This window comes from Nelumbo nucifera, chromosome 6 (assembly GCF_055504915.1).
Source record: "Nelumbo nucifera cultivar China Antique chromosome 6, China Antique-T2T, whole genome shotgun sequence".
In the NCBI taxonomy this organism is placed as follows: domain Eukaryota; kingdom Viridiplantae; phylum Streptophyta; class Magnoliopsida; order Proteales; family Nelumbonaceae; genus Nelumbo; species Nelumbo nucifera.
The window spans coordinates 48,183,729-48,207,810 of record NC_142654.1 but is presented as its reverse complement, the minus strand read 5'-3'; the positions used below and the strand labels follow the sequence as shown (position 1 = coordinate 48,207,810).

The following is a 24,082-nucleotide window of genomic DNA, read 5'->3' as shown; positions in this document are numbered from 1 at the left end:
ATACATACATACATACATACATACATACATACATACATACATACATACATATATATATATATATATTTGCATAAATAAATATATGTATAATTTACATAAATTTACACATTTGTATATATACATTTGTATACATATTTACCTATTTACAAATATATTTTCATAAATAATTATATATATATATAATTTTAGAGTGAATTACCAACCCAAGCCTGGCTTGGTCTCGAGCCCAACCTGATTGCATTAAATTATAGTGCAAGATGGGTTCGAGTTAGGAAAATCAGGCTTGACCTCAGGCTCCATCCGGGCTGGGGCCTTAAACCCAAATTTTAAGGTTGGGCCAGGGTAACCATAAACCATGCCCAACCCACCCAACTTGCACCCCTACTATTGACTCAAGGAATCAAACCATTGACCTTTTTGACCTTGACAATGCTTTTGGGCCTTTGTATTTTATTTTTAATTTTTTTTTCATTTTAAATTCTCATGATCTAGTCTTTTTGACTCGAACAATCAAACCTTTGACAAAAAAATTGATGGCCAAAGATTTTTTGATTCTGGGTTGGTCTTTAAAACCTTGGAAGATATAACATAAAATTACATATGTACATATGTATACATAATTTAGAATATACATATATTTAATTATATGTGCTTCAAGCTTACTCCAAGGCATTCTTAAAGTATTAACCTAGGCCTAGGGGTGGATTCGAGCCAAGCTGAGCTGAATACTACTAGGCTCGAGCTCAGCTCGAGTAAAAAATTCATAAGCTCGAGCTTGATTTTGAGAAAAAATATTTTATAAAAATAAAAAGTTATATATAAAAATATTTTTATTTGATATTTAAAAAATTAAGAATTATAATATTTTTATTATATATATATATTATTTTCTATAATTTTATTATATATATATATATTTGAGCCAGCTCGTGAGCCTCACGAGCCGAGCTCTATTAGGCTCGAGCTTAGCTCGTTTAATAATCAATCCAATGAATTGGACTGGAACTCGAGCTTGAGCTCGGTTGAAACCGAGCTGAGACGAGCTTTTCACGAGCCGAGCTCAAGTAGCTTGTGAAAAGCTTGGCTCGTTGCCACCCCTACCTAGGCCAAGTCCTAAAATTTATGGCCCTAATGTGGTTCTCACCCAATTGCATAATAATATTTTAGTGTAACATATATTTTTTATTATGTTTTAAATTTTTAATATAAAAATTAGGATTTGAGGCCAAAAGAAGTTGCTTTTAGCAAAAATAGTAAGGTAACTTTAGCACTTTGGAACACGTAGATACAAAATGTTACCCAAAATAAAGAAAAAACAAAAAAATCCCCCCAATAAGATAACCAAGTGCAAAAGATCAGTTGTTTACACATATCAGGACTGGTTCATTTCATTGGTTTCCAGGTTGGAATGGGCAAGTGGATGATTATTAATAGTAATTTCTTAATTACTAATAGTAATTAATAATATATGATTATTATTTATCAGTGTTTCATACATTAATTTATTTTTTAATCAGTTTAGTAAATATTTACTAGTTTACCAACATTTTATCAATTTTTAATTTTTAATAGTTAATTGATTTTTAATATATATTTATTATTTCTTAATTCGACCTCTAGGCCGGTTTTTAAAACATTGGAAATTAGTGTTAGCTAAAAAGTAAAAGAAAAATTAAAGAGTCGAGAGTTCAGTCCACTAAATGTTGAGTTCCTATTGGTAGTTGTACATTGCTCTTTGCAACGGTTTTGATTGGGCATTATAATTCCATATTTGTCCTTGATATGGTCTCCATATCAATTATTAGATAATGACGTATTAATTTATTAAATAAATACTTAATTATTAATTCATTAATAGTATTTATTTATTAATATTTTATATTTGTTACTTTATTAATAATTTATTTATGAAATCAAATAATTTAGCTTATTTTTTATATTATTTTTCACTAATAGTTTGTTATTATTAATTAATTAATTATCAATGGTTAGTCATATTTAATTTATTATTATTTAGATATTTATCATTTGCTATTAATTATTAACTTATTTAAAAAATTAAATTAAATTTTTTGATTATTTTTAACCAATTAAATAATAGTTAATATTTATTCATTTATATTTTAGAAATTAGTATCTTTTTTATGTACTTATGAAATTAGTAATAATTTATTTGCTAGTTTAAGTATTACTAAATACCAATCATTATATTATTATTATTATTCATCATTAATTTGTTAATTTATTATTTATTAGTGTTTCATACTTTACATTATTTTTTAATCATTTTAGTAAATATTTACTAGTTTACCAACATTTTATCAATTTTTAATTTTTAATAGTTAATTGATTTTTAATATATTTATTATTTCTTAATTCGGCCTCCAGGTTGGTTTTTAAAACATTGGAAATTAGTGTCGACCTGAAAAGTAAAAGAAAAATTAAAGAGTCAAGAGTTCAGTCCACTAAATGGTGAATTCCTATTGGTAGTTGTACATTGCTCTTTGCAACGGTTTTGATTGGGCATTATAATTCCATATTTGTCCTTGATATGGTCTCCATATCATTTATTAAATAATGACGTATTAATTTATTAAATAAATACTTAATTATTAATTCATTAATGGTATTTATTTATTTATTTATATTTCATAATTATTACTTTATTAATAATTTATTTATGAAATTAAATAATTTAGCTAACTTTTTATATTATTTTTCACTAATAGTTAATTATTATTAATTAAATAATTATCTATTAAAAAATAAATTAATTTTTATGATTATTTTTAACTAATTAAATAATAGTTAATATTTATTCATTTATAATTTAGAAATTAGTATCTTTTATTAATGTACTTATTGATGGTGCGCGACCTGGTCACTCCTAGCTGGAAGTGGTTGCGCTCCTAGTTGGCGACGGACAGGAGGTACCTGTGAGGAAGAAGATGAAGGATCCCAGGGGGCTCACCCGATGGGAACACTCTAACGGTCAAGTTAGTAAGCTGGGAGAGGAAAAGAGAGAGTTGCAGAGAAATTAGAGCTAGAGTGATGATCACGCAATACCTTCGCCCCTAGGGGTCGGGGTCTTTATATAGTGGTATCCTGACTCGTCAGGTGTAACCGCCTCCAAATCTCTGTTGCGGCGATCTACTGTCAAATAACGGCTTAGAGTGGCTGGCCGTTATTTGTCAGAGCTGAGCTGTCGGGCAAAGGTGGTCGTTGTAGAGTACGGTCCTGACAACCTCCAGGGTTGGCAGGCACGACGCCGCTAGACGAGAGATGTGGGTGCAGTCTCCAGGTTTGGCAGGTACGGTTGTAGCGAGCTGCCACTTTCGGTGGGCTGGGTCAACGAGCTTTATTGCGCTGAGTTGTCCCGAACTCGTTAGGTTGAGTTGTCACTTATGTCGAGTCATGTCCACGTGTCCCCTTATTATGAGGTCGGGCCAAATCACCCTCCATCAATTGCCCCCCACTCCCTGGGCCAGGGGTCCTGACCTGGTGTGGATGTCACACGATCTATAGACTCTGCGGACGCCAAAAAATGCACTAAACTGATTTCACCTCAGGGGTCGCGCAGCCGGTTTTCTTGAGAACCGTTGGATCACCCTGATCTTGACCGTTGATCCCCTGACCTTGCAGCTATAAATAGGGGGGGGGGGACCCGAGTCATTTTCTCCGCCATAAGTTCACTAGCGTTCGCCTTGAGGTCGTCGTTAAAGTCCTCAGCTCAGGTTTTCTAGTTCGTTAGTCCTTCAGTTCAGTCTCTCTTCTTGGTGAGTCTCCCCTACCTATTCTTTTTCAGTTTGGTTTAGTTCAATAGTCCTGTCGCAACTTAGTTTTGATAGTTTCTTAGATGAGCCCGAGGAAGGTACCTCGGCTCAAGTCGGTCCTCCCGAGGTGGAGTCATCCTGGGAGGCACGAGAGGCTGCGAATAATCCGGCGTCTACTTCTCATCGAGGTCAGGCACCGGATAGGTTCGGTCCCTCGACGCTGACCGTAGATAGACTTAGGGCTTTGATAGGTCGATACCACCTCTCGGCAGAGTACACCTACAGTCTCCCTGTAACTAACTTCCCTTGGGAGCACGATCATAATGATATCGTAATCTTTGAAGAGCAGCTCGTGGCTGGTCTTCGCTTACCTTTGCATCCCTTGATCATCGAGGTTCTGAAGTTCTTCGACATTACTATAGACCAGTTACACCCGAACTCAATTCGGAATGTAGTAGGGACGATCTCTTTTTTACGAGTACTGTCTACCTCTTGACCTCGGAATTTTTTCTTCTATTTTATCGATTAAGAGAAATTCTTCCTGTGTCCTTCCCGAGCATAGGCGAACCTATTATCTATCACCTCGCCCAGGCTATAAACTTTTACAGGAACTACCCAATAAGATCCCGACCTAGAAACGGAGTTATTTCGTAGTTCGCAATCCCACAGGATGGCCTTTCCCTACCCATTGGAGGGCCACCATTTAGGATTCCGGTGTTAGGTTGGACCTGAAGACAAGGGAGACACTCCAATCATGGGCAGAGCTCGGCTTCCACTGCAAGGATTACCTTGCCAAAGATAAGCTCGTGCAGGCCGGCTTGAGTCCTGGTAGGTTGTCTTTGGTTTAGAGTTATTTTTAACAGTTGGTATTTTATTCTTGTTGACATTGCTAACACCAGGTTTTGTGGCAGCTCCCATGCATCTCAGCGCGGACAAGCTTCTAGGGCGGATGATGGGAAAGAAGAAGAAGCGAGCTACTAAAAGAGCTCGTACTGAGTCTCCAGAGCCTGTCATCCCTGAGCCCGAACAACCTTCCAGTGCACCTCCGGTGATCAACTTGGAGTTGGAGAACGTCCCACCTCGTGCACCCAAGACATCTTCGGGACCCGTCCCTACGACAACTGTTGCTTCTTCGGGGAGTGAAGGGTCAGTTCGGAGTATCCTGACTCTGCAATATAGCCTTCAAAAGAGCAAAGAGGTTGTATACTCTAAGGAGGTCGCCAGTTGGGCTAAACTAATGCCTGCTCAGCTCGGAGCTCGGGCGGCTACCCACTGCATGGTGGTAAGTCTTGTTTTACTCCGATTTTTTTTTTTTTTTTTTGTGTCTGTAGCCTTGGCGGTACTAACTTATATTCTTGGCAGGTGAACTCCGTCGTGCACTTCTTGACCTACCAGTCTGAGCAGCACTTAAAGTGGGCTCTAGCTGCTGAGAGTTCATCTCGTGAGGCTCATACTGAACTGAACTTAGCTCATGGCAAGATCCATCATCTGGAGAACAGTGTGCAAGCTCAAAAGGAGCTTATTGAGTCACTGATGTCAAAGAAGGCGGATCTGGAGCATAAGGTGGAGAACCTTGAGGCGGATGTCAAGGAGAGGACTGAAATCTTTCTCCAATCCATGGAGGAGACCAAGGTCAAGGCCATCCAAGATTATAAGAGCTCGGAGGAGTTCGAGGGAGAGCTGGTCGAGGCTGGGGCGGAGGGCTACCGCAAAGGCTTCAAGCTCAGTAGGTGGCTGATCAAGCATGAATTCTCGTAGCTCGATGTGAGTGCCATCACTACCTCGTGAATCACAAAGGAGGTAGCCCTTGAAGCTGCTGAAGACCCGGACTCGGAAGCGGAGAGCGATGGTGATGACATTGCAAAGACCAATGCTGATGACAAGGCTGGCTCCTCCACCGAGGCTTCGGGCAAGAGCAACGAGTGCCCCAAGTAGTTTTTGTATTGTGAGCCTGCGAGCTCAGCTTCTTTTTCTCCTTTCCCCCTTTTGTAATGAACTCTTTATAATGAAATACATTTTTTTTTAAGTGTTGTGCAATTGATTTTCTGGCCATGGTGATTTTTTCCGAACTGTTGAACTATCGAGCTAGATGACCGAAGTAGGGGTTCCTTAGCTATTACCCCAGACTGTCACTTGGGGGCAATTTCACAAGATGTACACTGAAGTGAGCGACATTGTAGGGTGCATGCCCGACCTTTTTGCGCATTGGTTACTTCGCCTATGTCAAATTTGCCTATGTCGAACTGGTGACTAGGTCTTTGGTGGTGCTGAGGTCTTTTGTTAGCTCAGCATCTTAGCCCTTAGGCTGAGGGAGCGACTTATAGTCCACTCTCTTCTAGAGTTCGTCCATGCTAAGGAGGCGACTGGGTCTTACATGGTGCCGAGGTTCTTTTATTAGCTCGACACTTTGGCCCTTAGGCTCGAGGAGCGACTTGTGGTCCACTCACTTCTGGAGTTCGCCCATGCCAAGGAGGCGACTGGGTCTTATATGGTGTCGATGTTCTTTTATTAGCTCGGCACTTTGGCCCTTAGGCTCAAGGAGCAACTTGTGGTCCACTCAGCTTGGTAATTACAGGTAATATTGCCTTAGGTTGACAATATTCCATGCCCGAGGTACCAGCTTCCCTTCTAGGGTTTCGAGCTCATACGTTCCTTCCCCAAGTACCCGCTTTACTCGGTAAGGTCCTTACCAATTTGGCCCGAGCTTACCAACACTGGGCTCAGGTACCATGACTTTACGAAGGACCAGATCTCCAACGCAGAGGTTTCGCTTCTTGACCCTGGCGTTATAGTACCAAGCTACTCACTGCTGGTAGGCCGCGGTCCTAATGTATGCAAGGTCCCGTACCTCGTCAAGTTGGTCGAGGTTGGTGCGTAGCTCATCCTTATTTTCTTCGTCATCGTATGCTTCCAGGCGTAGTGTTGGGACCTCAATCTCGATTGGGATTACTGCCTCTGTCCCATAAGTGAGGTTGAAGGGAGTCTCACCCATCGCGGTCTTCACAGTGGTTCGGTAAGCCCATAGTATGCTGGGTAGTTTGTCTACCCACAATCCTTTATCTTGGGCTAGGCGTGCCTTCAATCCACGGCGAATGGCCCTGTTTGTGGCTTCCGCTTGACCGTTTGCTTGAGGGTGCGCCACCGAGGTGAAATTTTGTTGTATCCCCATGTCTTTACACTAGTTCTGGAATTTGATGTCCTCGAATTGTTTGTCGTTGCCAGAAATGAGCACTCGAGGTAGTTCGAAACGACAAACTATATTCTTCCAGAAGAAGTTCTGCACACTTCACACTGTGATTGTTGCGAGAGGTTCGGCCTCCACCCACTTAGTGAAATAATCAACTGCTACCACTAAGTACCTCCTCTGTCCTGTAGCTGGTGGAAATGGTCCGAGTATATCGATTCCCCATTGTGTGAAGGGCCATGGGCTAGTGAGGTAGTTTAGGTCGGCAGCGGGCTGGTGGTGGATGTTGGCGTGCTTCTAACACTTGTCACACCTTCTGACGAACTCAATCGCATCCGCCTTCATCGTTGGCCAATAATATCCTTGTCGTAGTGCCTTCTGAGTGAGGGCCCTGCCCCCATGTGTCCGCCGCACAGGCCCTCATGAGTGTCACGGAGCACGAGCTCGGCTTCAGAAGGTCGTAAGCAACACAGATAAGGGAGCGTGTAAGATCTTCGGTACAGCCGTCCGTCTATTATGACGTAATTGGCTGCCTGGCGCTCTACCCTTCTTGCAGCATTACGATCTACAGGGAGGGTCCCGTGTAGCAGGTAGCTCGCGAGTGGATCAATCCAACTCGGCTCTGCTTGTACGACAGGAGCGACCTCCTTTGCCCCCCTGAGAATGCTAGGCTGAGGCAAGTTCTCTATGTACATGGTTCTCATGGTGTTGTCGCTTGTGCTGGCTAATCGAGGCAGGGCATCGGCCTCAGCGTTCTCGGAACTCAGGATCTGCTTGATGAAGTAGGACTAGAAGTTGAGCAGAGCCTCTCTGACTTTGGCTAAGTAGGCGACCATGGTTGGCTCACAAGGTTCATATTCACCGGCGACCTGGTTGACCATGAGCTGGGAGTCGTTGCAGATGATGACGTGCTTATCTTTTACTTCATTCGCTAGGGCTAGCCCGGCTATCAATGCCTCGTACTCTAGCATGCTGTCGTAGGCACCCAAAAATAAACCTCTACTCGTAAAGATGGAATGTAGTAGTGCGAGTAGGGATCGTTCCCACAGAGAGTATCTAACCCAAATTATGTGCTACGTGAATCAAAGATGGAGGGGGGATGTATGTAACGAAAATCAGATTTAAAATAAGAAAAATTAGAATTAATAAAGAACGCAATTTAAATGAGAATTTAGGTAACTTCGAGTGCTGAAATTAATCAAGGAACAAATCTTGGTCTAGGCTAACATCCACCATCAGAATTACACTACTACTCATCGATGCAAAGATAAATCAATTCAGACTTTGAATATTCATCATAGGAATTAATTTCCTGCATCTTCCTACTATCAGTTAATCGAAAAACACGCGATCCTCTTAGCCCTTACTACTGAACAACCCCTAAACAAGCGTTAAAGATTTAATCCAGCAATAGCATTAAACATTAGAGATCGATGAAGCTAAACAACGCAAGCACAAGTGATTGCATTTAATTTAGTCGACTGTTCTTCTAGGATCTAACAATTTCTAACGCAGCAAATCATTAAACCCTAGTTGCTTCGCAAATTAGAGGGATCAAACAATTATGGATTTGATATCTAATCTAGCAATAGATTGTAACGAATAATAAACTAGTAGGCCTTTCTAGCAATCAAACGAAACAATCATAGATATAAACATAGAAGAACATTTGATATCCAAAGCATGAATTAAACAATAAAATCCAAATTAGATCTCACAGTTTGGTGGAATTCTGAGGCTTCTGCTTCCTTTGACCAAGTACAAGAGTTTGGCCAGGCATGGTCATGGTGAAAAACTCCAAGAAAATTAGAGAATGAAGAAGAGGGGTGAAGAGAAGAGCAGAGAAGAGAAGAGAGGTTCTGCAGCTCCCAATCTGCCTCTTCTTCTCTCTAGGGTTTTCTCCTCTTATCTACTTCCCCCAAGAGAAGCCTACAAAATCTCCTAAAATTCCTCTAGGTCAATCTACAAGTCTGGCTTATCTAGGAAGGACTCAAAAATAAGATAAAAAAACATTCTTGTGTGAGTGGGAGAGTGATGAAATCGCGGATGAAAGCTTCAAGGCTAAGGAATGTCTTCAACACGTCACCAATGTAGTTGTAGAGAATTAGGGCCCCATTTTGATCTCGATACAGTCTGAATCTATCAAAACTAAAAACAGGAAAGTTGTATAACTTTTCCTTATCTGAAACGCATCTTGAATCATCTCAATCGGAGTCCGGATGAGAGAGTTATGCTCCATCTACCACATGGCGCCGAAATTGTGTAAAATGACCCGATTAGCCTTGTTTCTCATCTAACGCCTCCTTTCGTGCCTTAAACCAAAATATGAGAATTATGAGTGTATTTGGGCATAAAATAAACATAAAAGGCTAATTATTAAGGGAGAAAAATTTGATATTTTTCGTTCTCATCAAATCCCCCCACACTTAAACCTTGCCCATCCTCGGGCAAGACAGAACTTAAGCCACTAAGCAAACTATTCTACCAATCTTTAAACTCAATCTTCCTTCATCTTTTTCCACAAATGTTCTAGGTTAACTATTGCAAACCGTTAAATCAACATGACCAGGTTATACACGACTCATCCATCCACCAATCCAATTTTTTACTACTACAAACCAGGTAGTAAACTAGGGAAAATATATATATATTTTTTTGTGGAAGTGAGTGCATTTTATGCTCCATTTCACTTTTAGGAATTAGTTAGTGGGTGCATTTTATGCTTTATCCCACTGTTAGGATTACTTGGTCAATAGGTGCATTTTATGCTCCGTCCTACTGATTGAATTGCTGGCTAGTAGGTGCATTTTATGCTCCATCCTACTATTGAATTGCTTGGTTGGTAGGTGCATTTTATGCTCCGTCCTACCAATTGAATTGCTGGCTAGTAGGTGCATTTTATGCTCCATCCTACTATTGAATTGCTTGGTTGGAAGGTGCATTTTATGCTCCGTCCTACCAATTGAATTGCTTGGTGATGGGTTGTCGAAGCCCTCAAAATTAGTACTACTCCCACAACAAAATATTTGTAGTAAAAGTGGTACTAGGTCGAATCCCACAGGGAGTTAACAGTAATCTCTCAGCCGAATGAATATTATCACTGAGTGGGAAAATTATGAAGGGATGAGAGATCCATCCCATGGACGCCCAAAGATTGCAGAATAAGGGGCGAATTTCAAAAATTTTTCTCTCCCTTCAACTGGGAATCACATTCCCTATTTAGAAAATCATATTTTCAAAGATCATTCTTGAACCTTAAACTGAACCAAATCTGAACCAAAAGGATTAGGAGAGAATTATACCTGATACGGAGAAGTAATATCTCCCAACGAAGGTGTTCACGCCCAAGGAAGGATCCAAAGACTGCTCCCACTGAAGATGGTGCAGTGCAGGATGGAGCAAAATCAGCAGTGTTCTTCTCAAGAACTCTGTCATTCGCAAGAATCAGTAGAATGGTACGTGAGCACAGTTTCCTTTCAATCCTTTCTCAAAGAACTGATGTCAAGATCCAATCTTGACTTCTCCCACAACTGGAGATCGAATTGGCAAACAGGACGGCAAGAACAGGGAGGCGGCAAGTGAGTATTCGCAGGGTGCAGAATTCTCTCTTTTTGATTTCAGCACTAAAGAAAATCTGATGTCTTTTTTCTTAGGCTGCCACCCCCTTCTTTTGTTAACCTAAAAGATCAGCTCTCAATCCAATTAGGAGCAGCTTATCCAAATCATATTTGGATAAGACTTCTCTTTAGGTGATAGGGATAAACCCTTATCTTATCTATAGATTAGATCAGCTTTCTCCTAATCTCATTAGGAGGTTTCTAAATCTGAATCACATTCAGATCTAGACTCTCTGAGTGGATAGGGTCAAGACCCTATCCTATCTGCTAATCCATCTCAGAATTTGCCCCTTTAATTAACTAAATGAATAGTCCAGTTCGAAATGGGCTTTAGGCCCCTTAAGCTTATGTGCTCACTTAACCTTCCCAACTGCTGCCCAGTTGCGCTTCCTTGTATGGTGTGGGACCCAAGCATTGATCTACACATCAGCCACATGGGTTTGGCCCAGCCTTTGTTACAAGGCCTAGCCGAATACACTATTAAAGACAGTGTACCCCTGAAACCCATCGAATGGGCTCTATGGGCCCAACACTTACCCTAAGTGGTCCCTGGGCCAAGCCACCTTGTAACACCCAGGGACTGTGGGCAGATGCAAGATTAGCCCATCTGGTATTATCCTCAATGGTCTTACACTGAACCTCTCAGCCCATAATGATCATACACTGCCCGACAAGAGAGGACCTCTCCCTCGGCTGCAAGGAACAGTGTTGCACTCTCCACTTATATGGATACCGGGAATTAAAACCTTCTTGCAAACATTTTAGAAACCATAATATATATACTTTTATAACTCATATAAAATATATTTTGCAAAACAAATCTCAATGGTTCAAATCGGCTGCCGGCAGTCTTCGTTTCCATCAGTGAGAGTGCATCCCCGATCATTACCTTTGTCCAACAAAGGGGCTGATCCTGTCACTATGATCACCCACTCAGATGAATTCTCGGACTGTCCCAACATACCCAGGTTCTGACCCCCGCTAAGGATCTCACTGATTGGTACATCAAAGACAGCCCAATCCGACACCTAGTGCAGTATCATAATCGAGTCTAGGGGTCGGGTGTAACTTTCCAGTTTTGCCCATCAATCTCCAAGGTCTAGGGCAATACTGGAAATCTGGTCCAGTTCATAGATTCAATTAATCCTACACTGTATGTGCCTAGGGTCTCACCCTGGCAGCTGAGACAGGCCACACCAACCGACTTGGTGGCACCACAGTGTCAGCCTTGTCAGGATAGGTCTCCCCAGACTGACCCTCTGGCTGTGAACGTTTTAAACTAACATGAGTCTCATTAAGTGTCCAGTTTAAGGGTATTACACAAAAACATACCAAGGGAACATGAATCAAATATGCACTTTTATTCATTTACAATAAACTCATAAAGTACATCATTCTGATTGAAGCTAAGGGCATACAAAACTGTCTAACAACTCCCACTTGCACTTAGGTCCAATCAGGTACTAGCCGGAGTCCCATGCTTTCCACGTGTTTCTCAAACACTTTCTGTGTCAATGGCTTAGTCAATGGGTCTGCTACATTCTCCGCTGATGCTACCTCTTAACATCAACTTCCGTAGGTCCAGTGTTGTCACACAACAGTGGAATGGGTGATGTGCTGAATTCAAAATTCAGGAATGAACACCATCATTCATAAGGCAGCCTTACTTACGGCTATGTGTTCGGCTTGGGTTGTGAACTATTAATTTGCTACTTAGGACCCCTGTTTGTTGACATTCAGGAAACAACACACGATCCTATCATGAAAACATATCCAGATGTAGACTTTCTATCATCTAGGTCTGACTGGAAATCGGCATCTGTATACCCTTAGATCTATAGTGAGCTACCGTCGAATACTAGACAAAACTCTTTTGTCCTTCGAAGGTACTTAAGTATGTTTTTCACAGCAGTCCAATGCTCCTGCCCTGGGTTGGCCTGAAATCTGCTTACTACACTCACTACCTGAGCTATGTCAGGACGAGTGCACAGCATGGCATACATGATGCTCCCTACGGCTGAGGCATAAGGAACGTCTTTCATGCCATCAATCTCCTCAGAAGTCTTGGGAGACATCTTCTTGGAGAGAGTGACTCCGTGCCTGAAAGGAACATTTCCTTTCTTGGAGTTTTCCATGCTGTATCTCTTGACTATTTTGTCAATGTAAGCAGATTGGGATAATCCTATTATCCGCTTTGGTCTATCTCTATAGAGTCGAAGACCCTGTATATAGGAGGCTTCTCCAAGATCTTTCATGGAGAATTGCTGTGATTGCCATACTTTCACCGTAGTTAACATACCTACATCATTCCCAATGAGTAGAATGCCATCTACATACAGAACCAAGAAGGTAACCTTATCTCCACTATACTTCCTGTAGACACAGGGTTCATCCGGATTCTGCTCCAAGTCAAATGATTGGACAGCAGAATTAAAACGGATGTTCCAACTTCTAGAAACTTGCTTAAGTCCATAAATGGATCTGTTAAGTTTACATACCAAGTTTTCCTGTCTTGCAGCAATGAAGCCTTGCGGCTACTGCATATAGATATCTTCAGTAAGATCTCCATTCAGGAATGCAGTTTTGACATTCATTTGCCAAATCTCATAATCAGGTTTTCTCATAATCGATGCCCTCCTTCTGAGTGTACCCTTTCGCCACCAGATGAGCCTTGAAGGTCTCAACCTTACCATCGGGGCTCTTCTTCCTCTTGTAAATCCATTTGCAACCGATTGCTTTTACCCCAGAGGGTGGATCTACTAGAGTCCAGACTCCATTGGTCTCCATTGAGTCCATCTCTGCTCTCATGGCCTCCACCCACTTTTGGGAATCTATGTCCAACATAGCTTCCGTGTAAGTCACGGGATCCTCCTCACTAGTCAAGGTTTCCACCAGGTAACTATCCTGGTCATAACCATAACGGACTGGTGGCCTGGATACCCGAGTGGATCTTCTAGGTTGGTCACTACCTGGAACTTGTGGGACATCTCCCACTACTCCTGAGCTCTCCTCATCAAGAACAATTTCCTGATGATGGGTGTCCAGGATGTAATCGGTTTCCAAGAATTGCGCATTTCGACTGCAGAACACTTTCTGCTCACATGGGTCATAGAATAGGTAACCTACAGAGCCTTTTGGGTAGCCTACAAATAGGCAATGGCTGGTCTTGGATTTCAACTTGTCTGCACTCGTTCTTTTAACGTGTGCTGGACAACCCCAAATCTTCAAGTGTCTGACACTTGGTTTCTTTCCGGTCCAAAGTTCATATGGAGTATTCGGAACCAATTTGGTTGGAACCCGATTTAGCACGTAAATCGCAGTCTCTAATGCGTGACCCCAAAAGGATGTGGGTAACTCTGAGTGTATGAGAAGTGACTGGACCATATCCAATAAGGTCCTATTCCTCCTCTCTGAAACACCGTTAAGTTGTGGTGTAGCAGGAGGAGCTAATTGTGATACTATCCCATTGTCCTTTAAGTAGTCCCTGAATTCATCAAAGAGATACTCGCCACCTCGATCTGATCGAAGGGCTTTAATTTCTCTCCCTAACTGTTTCTCGACCTCTTGTCTAAACTCTTTGAACTTTTCAAAGGATTCAGACTTGTGTCTCATTAGGTACACGTAACCATATCGTGAAAAATCATCTGTGAAGGTGATGAAATACACGTGCTGATTTCGTGTCCTAACACTCAGGGGACCACATACATCAGTTTGTATTAGGTCAAGTGTCCCTGTACATTTTTCAGGCTTACCGTTAAATGGCCGTTTTGTCATCTTGCCTTGTAGGCAAGGCTCACAAGTGGGAAGATCTTCTACAGTTAGAAAATCCAAAGGACCATCCTTTACCAACCTTGTGATTCGGTCAACACCGATGTGGTCAAGTCGGTAATGCCATAGACACATGGGATTAACTGTATTATGGGCTCTCTTCTTGGGAATTTCAGCCGATGTAGTTTTGGTTATGTTAGTTTCTAGAGAAGGATGTAGAACATAGAGACCGTTCTCCAGTTCCCCGTATGCGATGAATCTGTTGTTTCTTTTAATAGTAATCGTATTACTAAAGAAGACAGAATAACCATCTGCACACAGTTTTGAGACAGAAATCAAATTTCTCCTTAAATTTTGGACATAAAGACAATCTTTCAGTACAATTATTCCTTCTCTAAAAAGTAACTCCACGGTTCCTATGGCCGCGGCTACAACAGTTGTAGTAGTCCCCAAGTAGAGTGTGACTTCTCCTTCACTCAGCCTTCTGCTTACCTTGAACTCCTGCAGTGAGTTACACGCATGAGTTGAAGTCCCAGAATCAATACACCAAGACGCAGAAGCTACCAACAAATTGGTTTCTATAACACAAGTTTCAAAGTTACCTTTCTTGGATTCCAGGTAGGCAGGACAATTCCTTTTCCAGTGGCCGGTCTTCTTGCAGAAGTGACAGGCATCCGATGCTTTGTCTTTCTTCTGCTTCTTGCTCTTAGTGGCTTTCTTCTGAGGCTTCTTTGCCTTCCTCTTTCTCTTGCCTGTCTTGCTAGCTTCAACAAGCATGGCTACAGGCTCATCCTTTCTAATCAGTTCTTTAGCTCTTTGCAACATATTGCTGAGCTCTTGCAAGCTGACATTCAACTTGTTCATGATATAGTTCATGATGAACGAATTAAAGGAAGGAGGCAAAGAGTTAAGGATAGCATCTATTTGGGTTGCAAGGTCCAGCCCAGATCCAAGAGCCTCCAGTTCGTTGATGTAACCCATCATCCGAAGACAATGGTCGTGAACCTATTGACCCTTGGACATTTGTGCGGTCATGAACTGTTTCAAGACCTTTTGTCGAGTAGAACAATTCTGCTCTTCATACATTGTCTTGAGACTGTCCAATATGTCTTTAGCAAGTTCGATCTGATCGAACTGCCTCTGTATCGGGTTGTCTAAGGAGGCAATGATGTAACACCGGGCAAGGGAGTTTTTCTCCTCCCATTCTTGATTGTCCCTCCTTCGAGCCTCAGAAGCCCTATCACCCGGACACTCCGGGGCATGATTCTTTGCCACTTTGTCTAGCTTTTTAGAAGCTAGGACCAGCATAAGGTTCCTGTACCAGTCAGCATAGTTTGGGCCCTTCAACTTGTTGTCATCAAGCAGTTTTGTAAAAGATCCATTTGCCATTTTCTGATAAAAGAGGAAACATCAGTCCACAACCTAATTTGATTCATGTTCATTTCATAGATATGGATTTTAATCTACGATCCATTTCCATTTATTCGTCTCTGAGATTTCCCTCCTATCTCAGTGATGGAGACTACGGGTTGTCTCTGGAAATATGGGAAATCACATAGGGTGCATGGAGACAACTGTTTCAGCTTTATAACCCCACCACCTTTCTGTGAAGGATCATATCCACTCATCATATGAGTTTTCCCTTTGGCCTCTGTCAGACAAGGTTCAGAGCCGTTTTCAAGTAAACCTTTCTGTCTAGTGAGTGCTTACCCATCATATTCGTGAACGCCAAGGTACCGTGAAAGAGTTCCCATTTTCTGGTGAAGCCCCTCCTACATCAGTCTATGACGCCCCTATCATCTTATGAAACAATCAGACAAGCCCAACAGCAAATGGATAGCCCATTTTCTGGTGCGTTTCCTCATTACTAAAGGACCCATCCTCATGCTAATGATGGAAGGCCTTTAGAGAGTTCATCATATGAATCTCCCTATCACATGCACTCATATTAGCCGGAGGGAACAGTTAATTACGCCCTAGTTCTTATTTTAGGTCAAACCAAAGTGGCTCCCACTGACTTTCATAAAGCCAGATTTCGGTGGGCCTAAATCGGCTAGGGTTCCGCATGTAACCTCTTGATGAGGTGTGGGGCCCACCACTGAGGGAGGTCATCCAATGACCAAAAGGGACACCTTGGCAATGATGTGCATTCAGCCATGGTGTGCGCAAGAGCCACTGTCGATGGAGCATGGGCCAAGTACTTATGGCCCATGTACGTAGCACATCACACATCCATACATCACATGGAGGGATAAATTGATCCAATCAATTAATCATCTGTAAGGCCCATTTGAAGCCCATTTTAAATCCATAATATTAACTATTAATATTATCTAGGTATATGGGCCGAATGGTTCTACCCATATAGCTTTAAATGTTAAGTGGGCTTTTAGCAGTTTTAACCTTTTAAAACTAGGCCTTTACAGGTTGGGCCGAATTAACCATTTAATTAAACACCAATCCTTAGGCCCATTAGTGGGAAAATTAGGGCTGACTTTCAGCCTTGATTAAACCCTAGATTCGATTCAAACTATTTTAACCAATCTTGGTTCGAATGGGTCTAGGGTTTGATCTTTAATTAAATCTTTAATTCAAGAAAATAATTTGAAATTAAATACTGATAAAAGAAAAACAAGAATTAGTCAATCAGGGATGTTCGCACAATCCATCCTGCAAAACAGAGGTTAGATCACAGAATGCAGTTTCACAAACTGCAAATCGCAGATAGCGATTCTCCCATCTGCGAAATCTCCTTCTCTACGAAATCTCCTTTTCTAAGCCACCATCTTCGATCTAAAATAAAATTAATAGAAATCCTATTTCTATTAATAATTACATCAGATCGAAAACCTATACATTGAGTCTAGAAATAAAAAAAAATTATTTACAGATCAAAAAAAAAATCAAGAACTGCAAAATCGCAGGTTCCCTACGCAAACCAAGAATTCGATCTCCTCTTGTACGAACAGCCCATAAATCAAGAAAATCATAAAGAACAATTCTAAATAATAATCAGATTTATGTAAAATTAATTTCAGATTATTCGTCCATTAATTTTGGGAACAAATTTCCCAAAACCCATATCTACGCAAATCGGGTAGAACACCTTCTGCCCATTTGCACAGGTTCAGATCTGAAACAAACTGGTTCAAGATTTGAACCATAGCTCTGATACCACTGAAGGGATGAGAGATCCATCCCATGGACACCCAAAGATTGCAGAATAAGGGGCGAATTTCAAAAAATTTTCTATCCCTTCAACTGGGAATCACATTCCCTATTTAGAAAATCATATTTTCAATGATCATTCTTGAACCTTAAACTGAATCAGATCTGAACTAAAAGGAGTAGGAGAGAATTATACCTGATACGGAGAAGTAATATCTCCCAACAAAGGTGTTCACGCCCAAGGAAGGATCCAAAGACTGCTCCCACTGAAGATGGCGTAGTGCAGGATGGAGTAGAATCAGCAGTGTTCTTCCCAAGAATTCTGTCCTTTGCAAGAATCAGTAGAATGGTACGTGAGCACAGCTTCCTTTCAATCCTTTCTCAAAGAACTGATGTCAAGATCCAATCTTGACTTCTCCCACAACTGGAGATCGAACTGGCAAACAGGGCGGCAAGAACAGGGAGGCGGCAAGTGAGTATTCACAGGGTGCAGAATTCTCTCTTCTTGATTTCAGCACTAAAGAAAATCTGATGTCTTTTTTCTTAGGCTGCCGCCCCCTTCTTTTGTTAAACTAAAAGATCAGCTCCCAATCCAATTAGGAGCAGCTTATCCAAATCCAAATCATAGTTGGGCTTCCTTGTATGGCGTGGGACCCAAGCATTGATCTACACATCAGCCACATGGGTTCAGCCCAGCCTTTGTTACAAGGCCTAGCCAAATACACTGTTAAAGACAGTGTACCCCCTAAAACTCATCGAATGGGCTCTATGGGCCCAACACTTACCCTAAGTGGTCTCTGGGCCAAGCCACCTTGTAACACCCAGGGACTGTGGGCAGATGCAAGATTAGCCCATCAGGTATTATCCTCAATGGTCTTACACTGAACCTCTCAGCCCATAATGATCATACACTGCCTGACAAAAGAGGACCTCTCCCTCGGCTGCAAGGAATAGTGTTGCACTCTCCACTTATATGGATACCGGGAATTAAAACCTTCTTGCAAACATTTTAGAAACCATAATATATATACTTTTATACCTCATATAAAATATATTTTGCAAAAAAAATCTCAACGGTTGAAATCGGCTGCCGGTAGTCTTGGTTTCCATCAGTGAGAGTGCATCCCCGATCATTACCTTTGTCCGACAAAGGGGCTGATCCTGTCACTATGATCACCCACTCAGATGAATTCTCGGACTGTCCCAACATACCCAGGTTTTGACCCCTGCTAAGGATCTCACTGATTGGTACATCAAAGACAGCCCAATCCGACACCTAGCGCAATATCATAATCGAGTCTAGGGGTCGGGTGTAACTTTCCAGTTTTGCCCATCAATCTCCAAGGTCTAGGGCAATACTGGAAATCTGGTCCAGTTCATAGATTCAATTAATCCTACACTATATGTGCCTAGGGTCTCACCCTGGCAGCTGAGACAGGCCACACCAACTGACTTGGTGGCACCACAGTGTCAGCCTTGTCAGGATAGGTCTCCCCAGACCGACCCACTAGCTGTGAACATTTTAAACTAACACGAGTCTCATTCAGTGTCTAGTTTAAGGGTATTACACAGAAACATACCAAGGGAACATGAATCAAATATGCACTTTTATTCATTTACAATAAACTCATAAAGTACATCATTCTGATTGAAGCTAAGGGCATACAAAACTGTCTAACAAATTAAATAACTGAAATTAAAAGAGAGTAATAGCAAACTAAACTAACAAGAGAAATCAGTCTTAGCGAATTCTGGTTCAAGGGTTCGGGTTAGTCAATTGGCCATCGATCATAGGTAGACTCTGGTAGTCTTGCAATTCAAGCATTTAACCTTAGATTAATTAGGATAGCCATAATAAACCTTGTGTTTTCCTAATTCAGCTGACCAAACCCAGCATTCAATCAACACTTATCACTAATCGACTGGGTACGATAGTGTTCCATATCAATTAGTGATAGCATTAAGCTTTGTGAAAACAGTTAAACCAAAATAACAATAATTGAGATAGCTGCAATTTCTGAATTCTGTTCCATTGATTCCCTTTAGGTTAAAACATGTCAATACATTAGTCAAGGGCTGTCACGAACAATTGACCCAGAAAGATATTAATCTAATTGCTACTTGTACCATTATTCATGACAATTATGGATCACCAAACTATGGATAGCAGTAGGAAATTCAATAGTAATTAATTTGTCAGACTAATTAACATTAACATCCAATGAGAATATGCACAAGAACCAATGAATACTTGAATTAAAAAGCAAGAACTTGAATTAAATACCGAACCTCACGATGACACAATCGAACCTCCCCCCTTGAACTAGAAAGAAAAAGCTTAGCTGCTCATGAATTTCAATCCCTCCATGCTCTACTTCTCAGTAGGCCGAACTGCTCTTCTTGATAGCTTGAGTTGCTTGATGATTTCTTGGATGCTTGAGTGATGCTAGAACTGGTCCGCCCCCCTATTTATATAGCTAAAGGAGAGGGCTGTTTTCCAACTCCTTTTAGGAGATCATCCTAAATTCAGGGAGTCCTGATCTGCTTTGAACTAATCATATCCTATCTCTTGTCTAATCCCCAACCTTCTTATCTTTATAGGATTACATTCAAAATTTAGATCTAATAAGACTCTTTCCCTCCTTGGAGGTTACATTCGAAGTAGAACTCTAGGCTCTTGAATTCGAGTTGGGCTGCTCTGATAACTTGGGCTGCTTCAAAGTTCTTTTGCGAGTTGGGCCTCAACTGTGAAATGGGCTTGGCTGTGAACTTGCTCCGACTTTGGGCCCGGTTTCGTATTTGATGCGGACCGAATCTGTAAAAACCAAAAACATAAAAGTTGTGAGCCTTCCTTTCATCTTTCTAATGCCTCTTGAATTGTCCAAATCGGAGTCTGGAATTGAGAGTTATGCACAGATTACTGAATGTTGCCGAAACTATGCAAAATCACCCGATTTTCCCTGTTTTCTTCCAATTGCCTTCTTGCTTGCCCTGAATCGAAATACAAGAGTAATGAGTCCAATTAAGTGCTAAAGTGATGTAAAAAGATGAATATTAGGGGACAAAAGTAGGGTTCCTTTTAGTCTCATCACTTGGTTAAATATTTACCTTATTTACTTAAACCTGGATTTAGGACTAGCTTAAAAAGGGAGTGGCCTCAGGTGAATCCTATATTCCCTAATCATATTTTTTACCAAATTCACAATAGTTGTCCTAGAACACTGTTTCAATTGATTCCCAAAAGAGTTGAGTTTTTTTTTTTTAAATTGATGCAGAAAAACACAACCTAAATTAAATTTTGAAACAACCTAAATTCTAACCTAAATCCTAAATCCCCTCCCTCCACACTTAAAACTTACATTGTCCCCAATGTAAGGTAAAATGCAAAGAAAGGGCAGAAACAACTAAACTATAAATGCAAAAATAAAAAACAAAAAGAAAAAGGAAAAACAAACTTCCCTATTTTTGATAATCATAAATCGGATCCTCTAACTCTCGTGGTTGCATCTTCCGGTGTTCTCCCCTTTCATCCACCATGGGTGGGTTTAACTCTGGAATCGTGGCCTGCAAAACAGAGGGTAACGGTCTCCCATTAGAAATCGACAACATAATATAAGGAGCATTACCTGACTGTTGTAACTCTAGAGAATCATTCAATGTTGCAATCGTTTCCTTCAAATCAGCATTCAACATTGGCCCCTTTTTCTCAAGATGCTTACTAATGGCAATCTCCAACCCATCCTTCCCATCAAGTTTAAAAGCTTCCTGTGCTAAAGAATCAATCATATCAACAGAATGAACAGAATTATCATTAGTAGGATATTTCATGGCATTATAAATATTAAACTTAACAATCTTACCATCAAATTCCATGGTGAGTGTGCCACTATAAACATCTTTCTTAGTTTTGGATGCTTTTAAGAATGGTCTTCCTATCAAAATAGGAGTGGTTTGATCACCATTATCCATATCAAGCACATAAAAATCAGCAGGAAAAACCAAATCATTTACTTTCACAAGAACATCCTTAACTACACCCTTAGGATAGGCATTAGATCTATCAGCCAATTGAATCACTACACCAGTCTTACTCAAAGGTCCAAGTTTCAAAGAAGCATATATAGAATATGGCATGACATTAATAGAAGCTCCTAAGTCTAACATGGCCTTCTCAATTCTAGTGTTACCTATCATGCAGGGGATAGTGAACATACCTGGATCTTCGCACTTTGTGGGGAGTTTTTTAATGACTGCAGAAACATTCTCCCCTACTCTCACCTTTTCACATCCTTTCAGTTTTTGTTTCTTCTTATGTGTACATAGTTCTTTCAGGAATTTAGCATAATGAGGTACTTGTTTAAGAGCATTAAAAAGGGGGGTATTTGTCTCGCATCTACGGAAAGTTTCATAAAATTCATTGAACTGCTCATCTTTCCTCGTTCCTACTAAAGCATTAGGAAAAGGAGGTACCGGTTTATAAGCAGAAAGAGGAGGAAACTTACGCTTAGGTACTTCATCATCATTGGGAACAATGTCTTTCTCCTTTCCTTGATTCGACACTGCGGGCTCTGTCCTTGCTGGTGTCTCAACCTCTTTACCACTTCTCAAAACGATTGCACTTACATTTTCTTTTGGATTCACAACCGTTTGAGAGGGTAATTTCCCCAAACTTTGTGCCTCTAACCAACTAATTGCCGTCGCCATTTGGCCCATCTGATTGTCCAAACGTTGGATACTGGCCCGTGTCTCTTGCTAAAATTGTTTCGTCTCTTGTTGAAATAACAAAGTGTTAGTGGCAAGAGATTTAACAATATCCTCTAAAGACATACCTGAATTAGAAGCTTGGGTCAACTGTTGTCTAGGGGGTTGCAGCTGATATGGCTGAAAAGTTTGGTGGTTTTGTGGATTCCCATAGCTAAGATTGGGGTGATCCCTCCATCCCGGATTATACGTGTTTGAAAAGGGATCATATTTCCTTTGCGGTTGCCCTAGAAAACCACCTGCCGCATTTACTTGCTCGACGGGCTCCGCTTGAAGAGTTGGGCACATATCAGTTGGATGCCCTACTGTCGAACATATCCCACAAGCCTTCACTATTTGCATGTTACCTACAACCATTTGACGGACAAGAGAGCTCAGACTTGCAATTTGTTGTTCTAGGGAAGAGATATTACATCATTAGCATGCTTTGCTAGAAGGTTGAGCCAATAGCTGAACTGTTGAGAGTTGGCCGCAATATTAGCAATCAGATTTCTCGCGGCCTCGGGGGTTTTATCCACTAAAGCCCCTCCACTAGCAGCATCGATCATGCTCCTATCAATAGGTTGATGTCCCTCATAAAAATATTGAATAAGTAGTTGTTCGCTGATTTGATGATGGGGACAGCTTGTACATAACTTCTTAAAGCGTTCCCAGTATTCATGTAGGAACTCCCCATTGTATTGCCTTATTCTATAGATTTCTTTTCTGATATTGGCCACCCTTGAAGCTGGGAAGTACTTTTCTAGGAAGAGCCTCTTCATCTCGTTCCATGTGGTAACACTCCCATAAGGTAGATAATAGAGCCAATCCTTAGCCGAATCCTTCAGAGAAAATGGGAAGGCTCTCAATTTGATTTGCTCTTCAGTTACCCCCATGGGTTTCATGCTTGTGCATACCACATGCAGCTCCTTCAAGTGCTTGTGAGGATCCTCACCTACAAGACCTTGAAAAATGGGTAAGAGATGTATCAATCCAGATTTTAATTCAAAATTAACATCAGCATCTAAAGCAGGAAAAGTTATGCATAAGGATTGCTGATTTAAATCCGGTGCAGCCAACTCTTTCAGGGTTCAATTTCCGGCCATGATGTCCTCTTCTGACAAATCAGATCCGCTAACAGATAGAGAATCAAAGGCTGGATCGTTCTCCTCGGAATGACTCCGAGCTTCCCTCCTTAACCTGCACAAAGTCCCTTCTATTTCCAGATCGAACTGCAAATCACCTTTCTTAGAGTATCGAGTTACAACCATAAATTGAGGAAAACCTAATAAACCCTAAACGACATACCATAAAACAAACAAAAATTAAAAAAATACAAATAAAAATCTAGAATGATTAAACAAATAAATAAATGAATAGAACAGAAAATAATCAAACAATCAAAACGATCTATAGAAAAAGGGAATTTTTTTTTCTTTTGAAAAATTTCGAGAACTAAACAATGATCACGAGAAGCACAAAACTGATTAGAATACTCCTCGACAATGGCACCAAAATTTGGCGTGCTGTCGTAGGCACCCAAAAATAATCCTCTACTTGTAAAGATGGAATGTAGTAGTGAGACTAGGGATCGTTCCCACAGAGAGTATCTAACCCAAATTATGTGCTACGTGAATCAAAAATGGAGGGGGGTGTATGTAACGAAAATCAGATTTAAAATAAGGAAAATCAGAATTAATAAAGAACGCAACTTAAATGAGAATTTAGGTAACTTCGAGTGCTGAAATTAATCAAGGAACAAATCTTGGTCTAGGCTAACATTCACCATCAGAATTACACTACTGCTCATCGATGCAAAGATAAATCAATTC

General features: G+C 40.9%; 1 protein-coding gene and 1 non-coding gene across 2 annotated transcripts; one reads left to right on the top strand and one right to left on the bottom strand.

Moving 5' to 3' along the window:
• Positions 1-16,984: 16,984 nt before the first annotated feature.
• On the bottom strand, positions 16,985-22,214 carry LOC104590827 (uncharacterized). The gene is made up of 2 exons (XM_088890373.1): positions 21,004-22,214; positions 16,985-17,012 (listed from the first exon to the last, which is right to left on the bottom strand). The coding sequence occupies exons 1-2, from the start codon at positions 22,212-22,214 to the stop codon at positions 16,985-16,987; spliced, it is 1,239 nt and encodes a 412-aa protein (XP_088746499.1).
• Positions 22,215-22,877: 663 nt separating this feature from the next.
• Positions 22,878-22,984, top strand: LOC148791019 (small nucleolar RNA R71). Its single transcript, XR_016078064.1, has one exon. It is a non-coding gene; the product is annotated as a small nucleolar RNA R71 (small nucleolar RNA).
• The last annotated feature ends 1,098 nt before the right edge of the window (positions 22,985-24,082 follow it).

Bases quoted from the DNA above. Each gene is read 5' to 3' on its own strand.
- LOC104590827 (XM_088890373.1), bottom strand. From the start codon at position 22,214: ATGGCGACGGCAATTAGTTGGTTAGAGGCACAAAGTTTGGGGAAATTA. The intron at 17,013-21,003 runs GTTAGAGGATCC...TCTGTTTTGCAG, and splicing joins CGGAAGATGCAACCACGAGA to GATGGATTGTGCGAACATCC.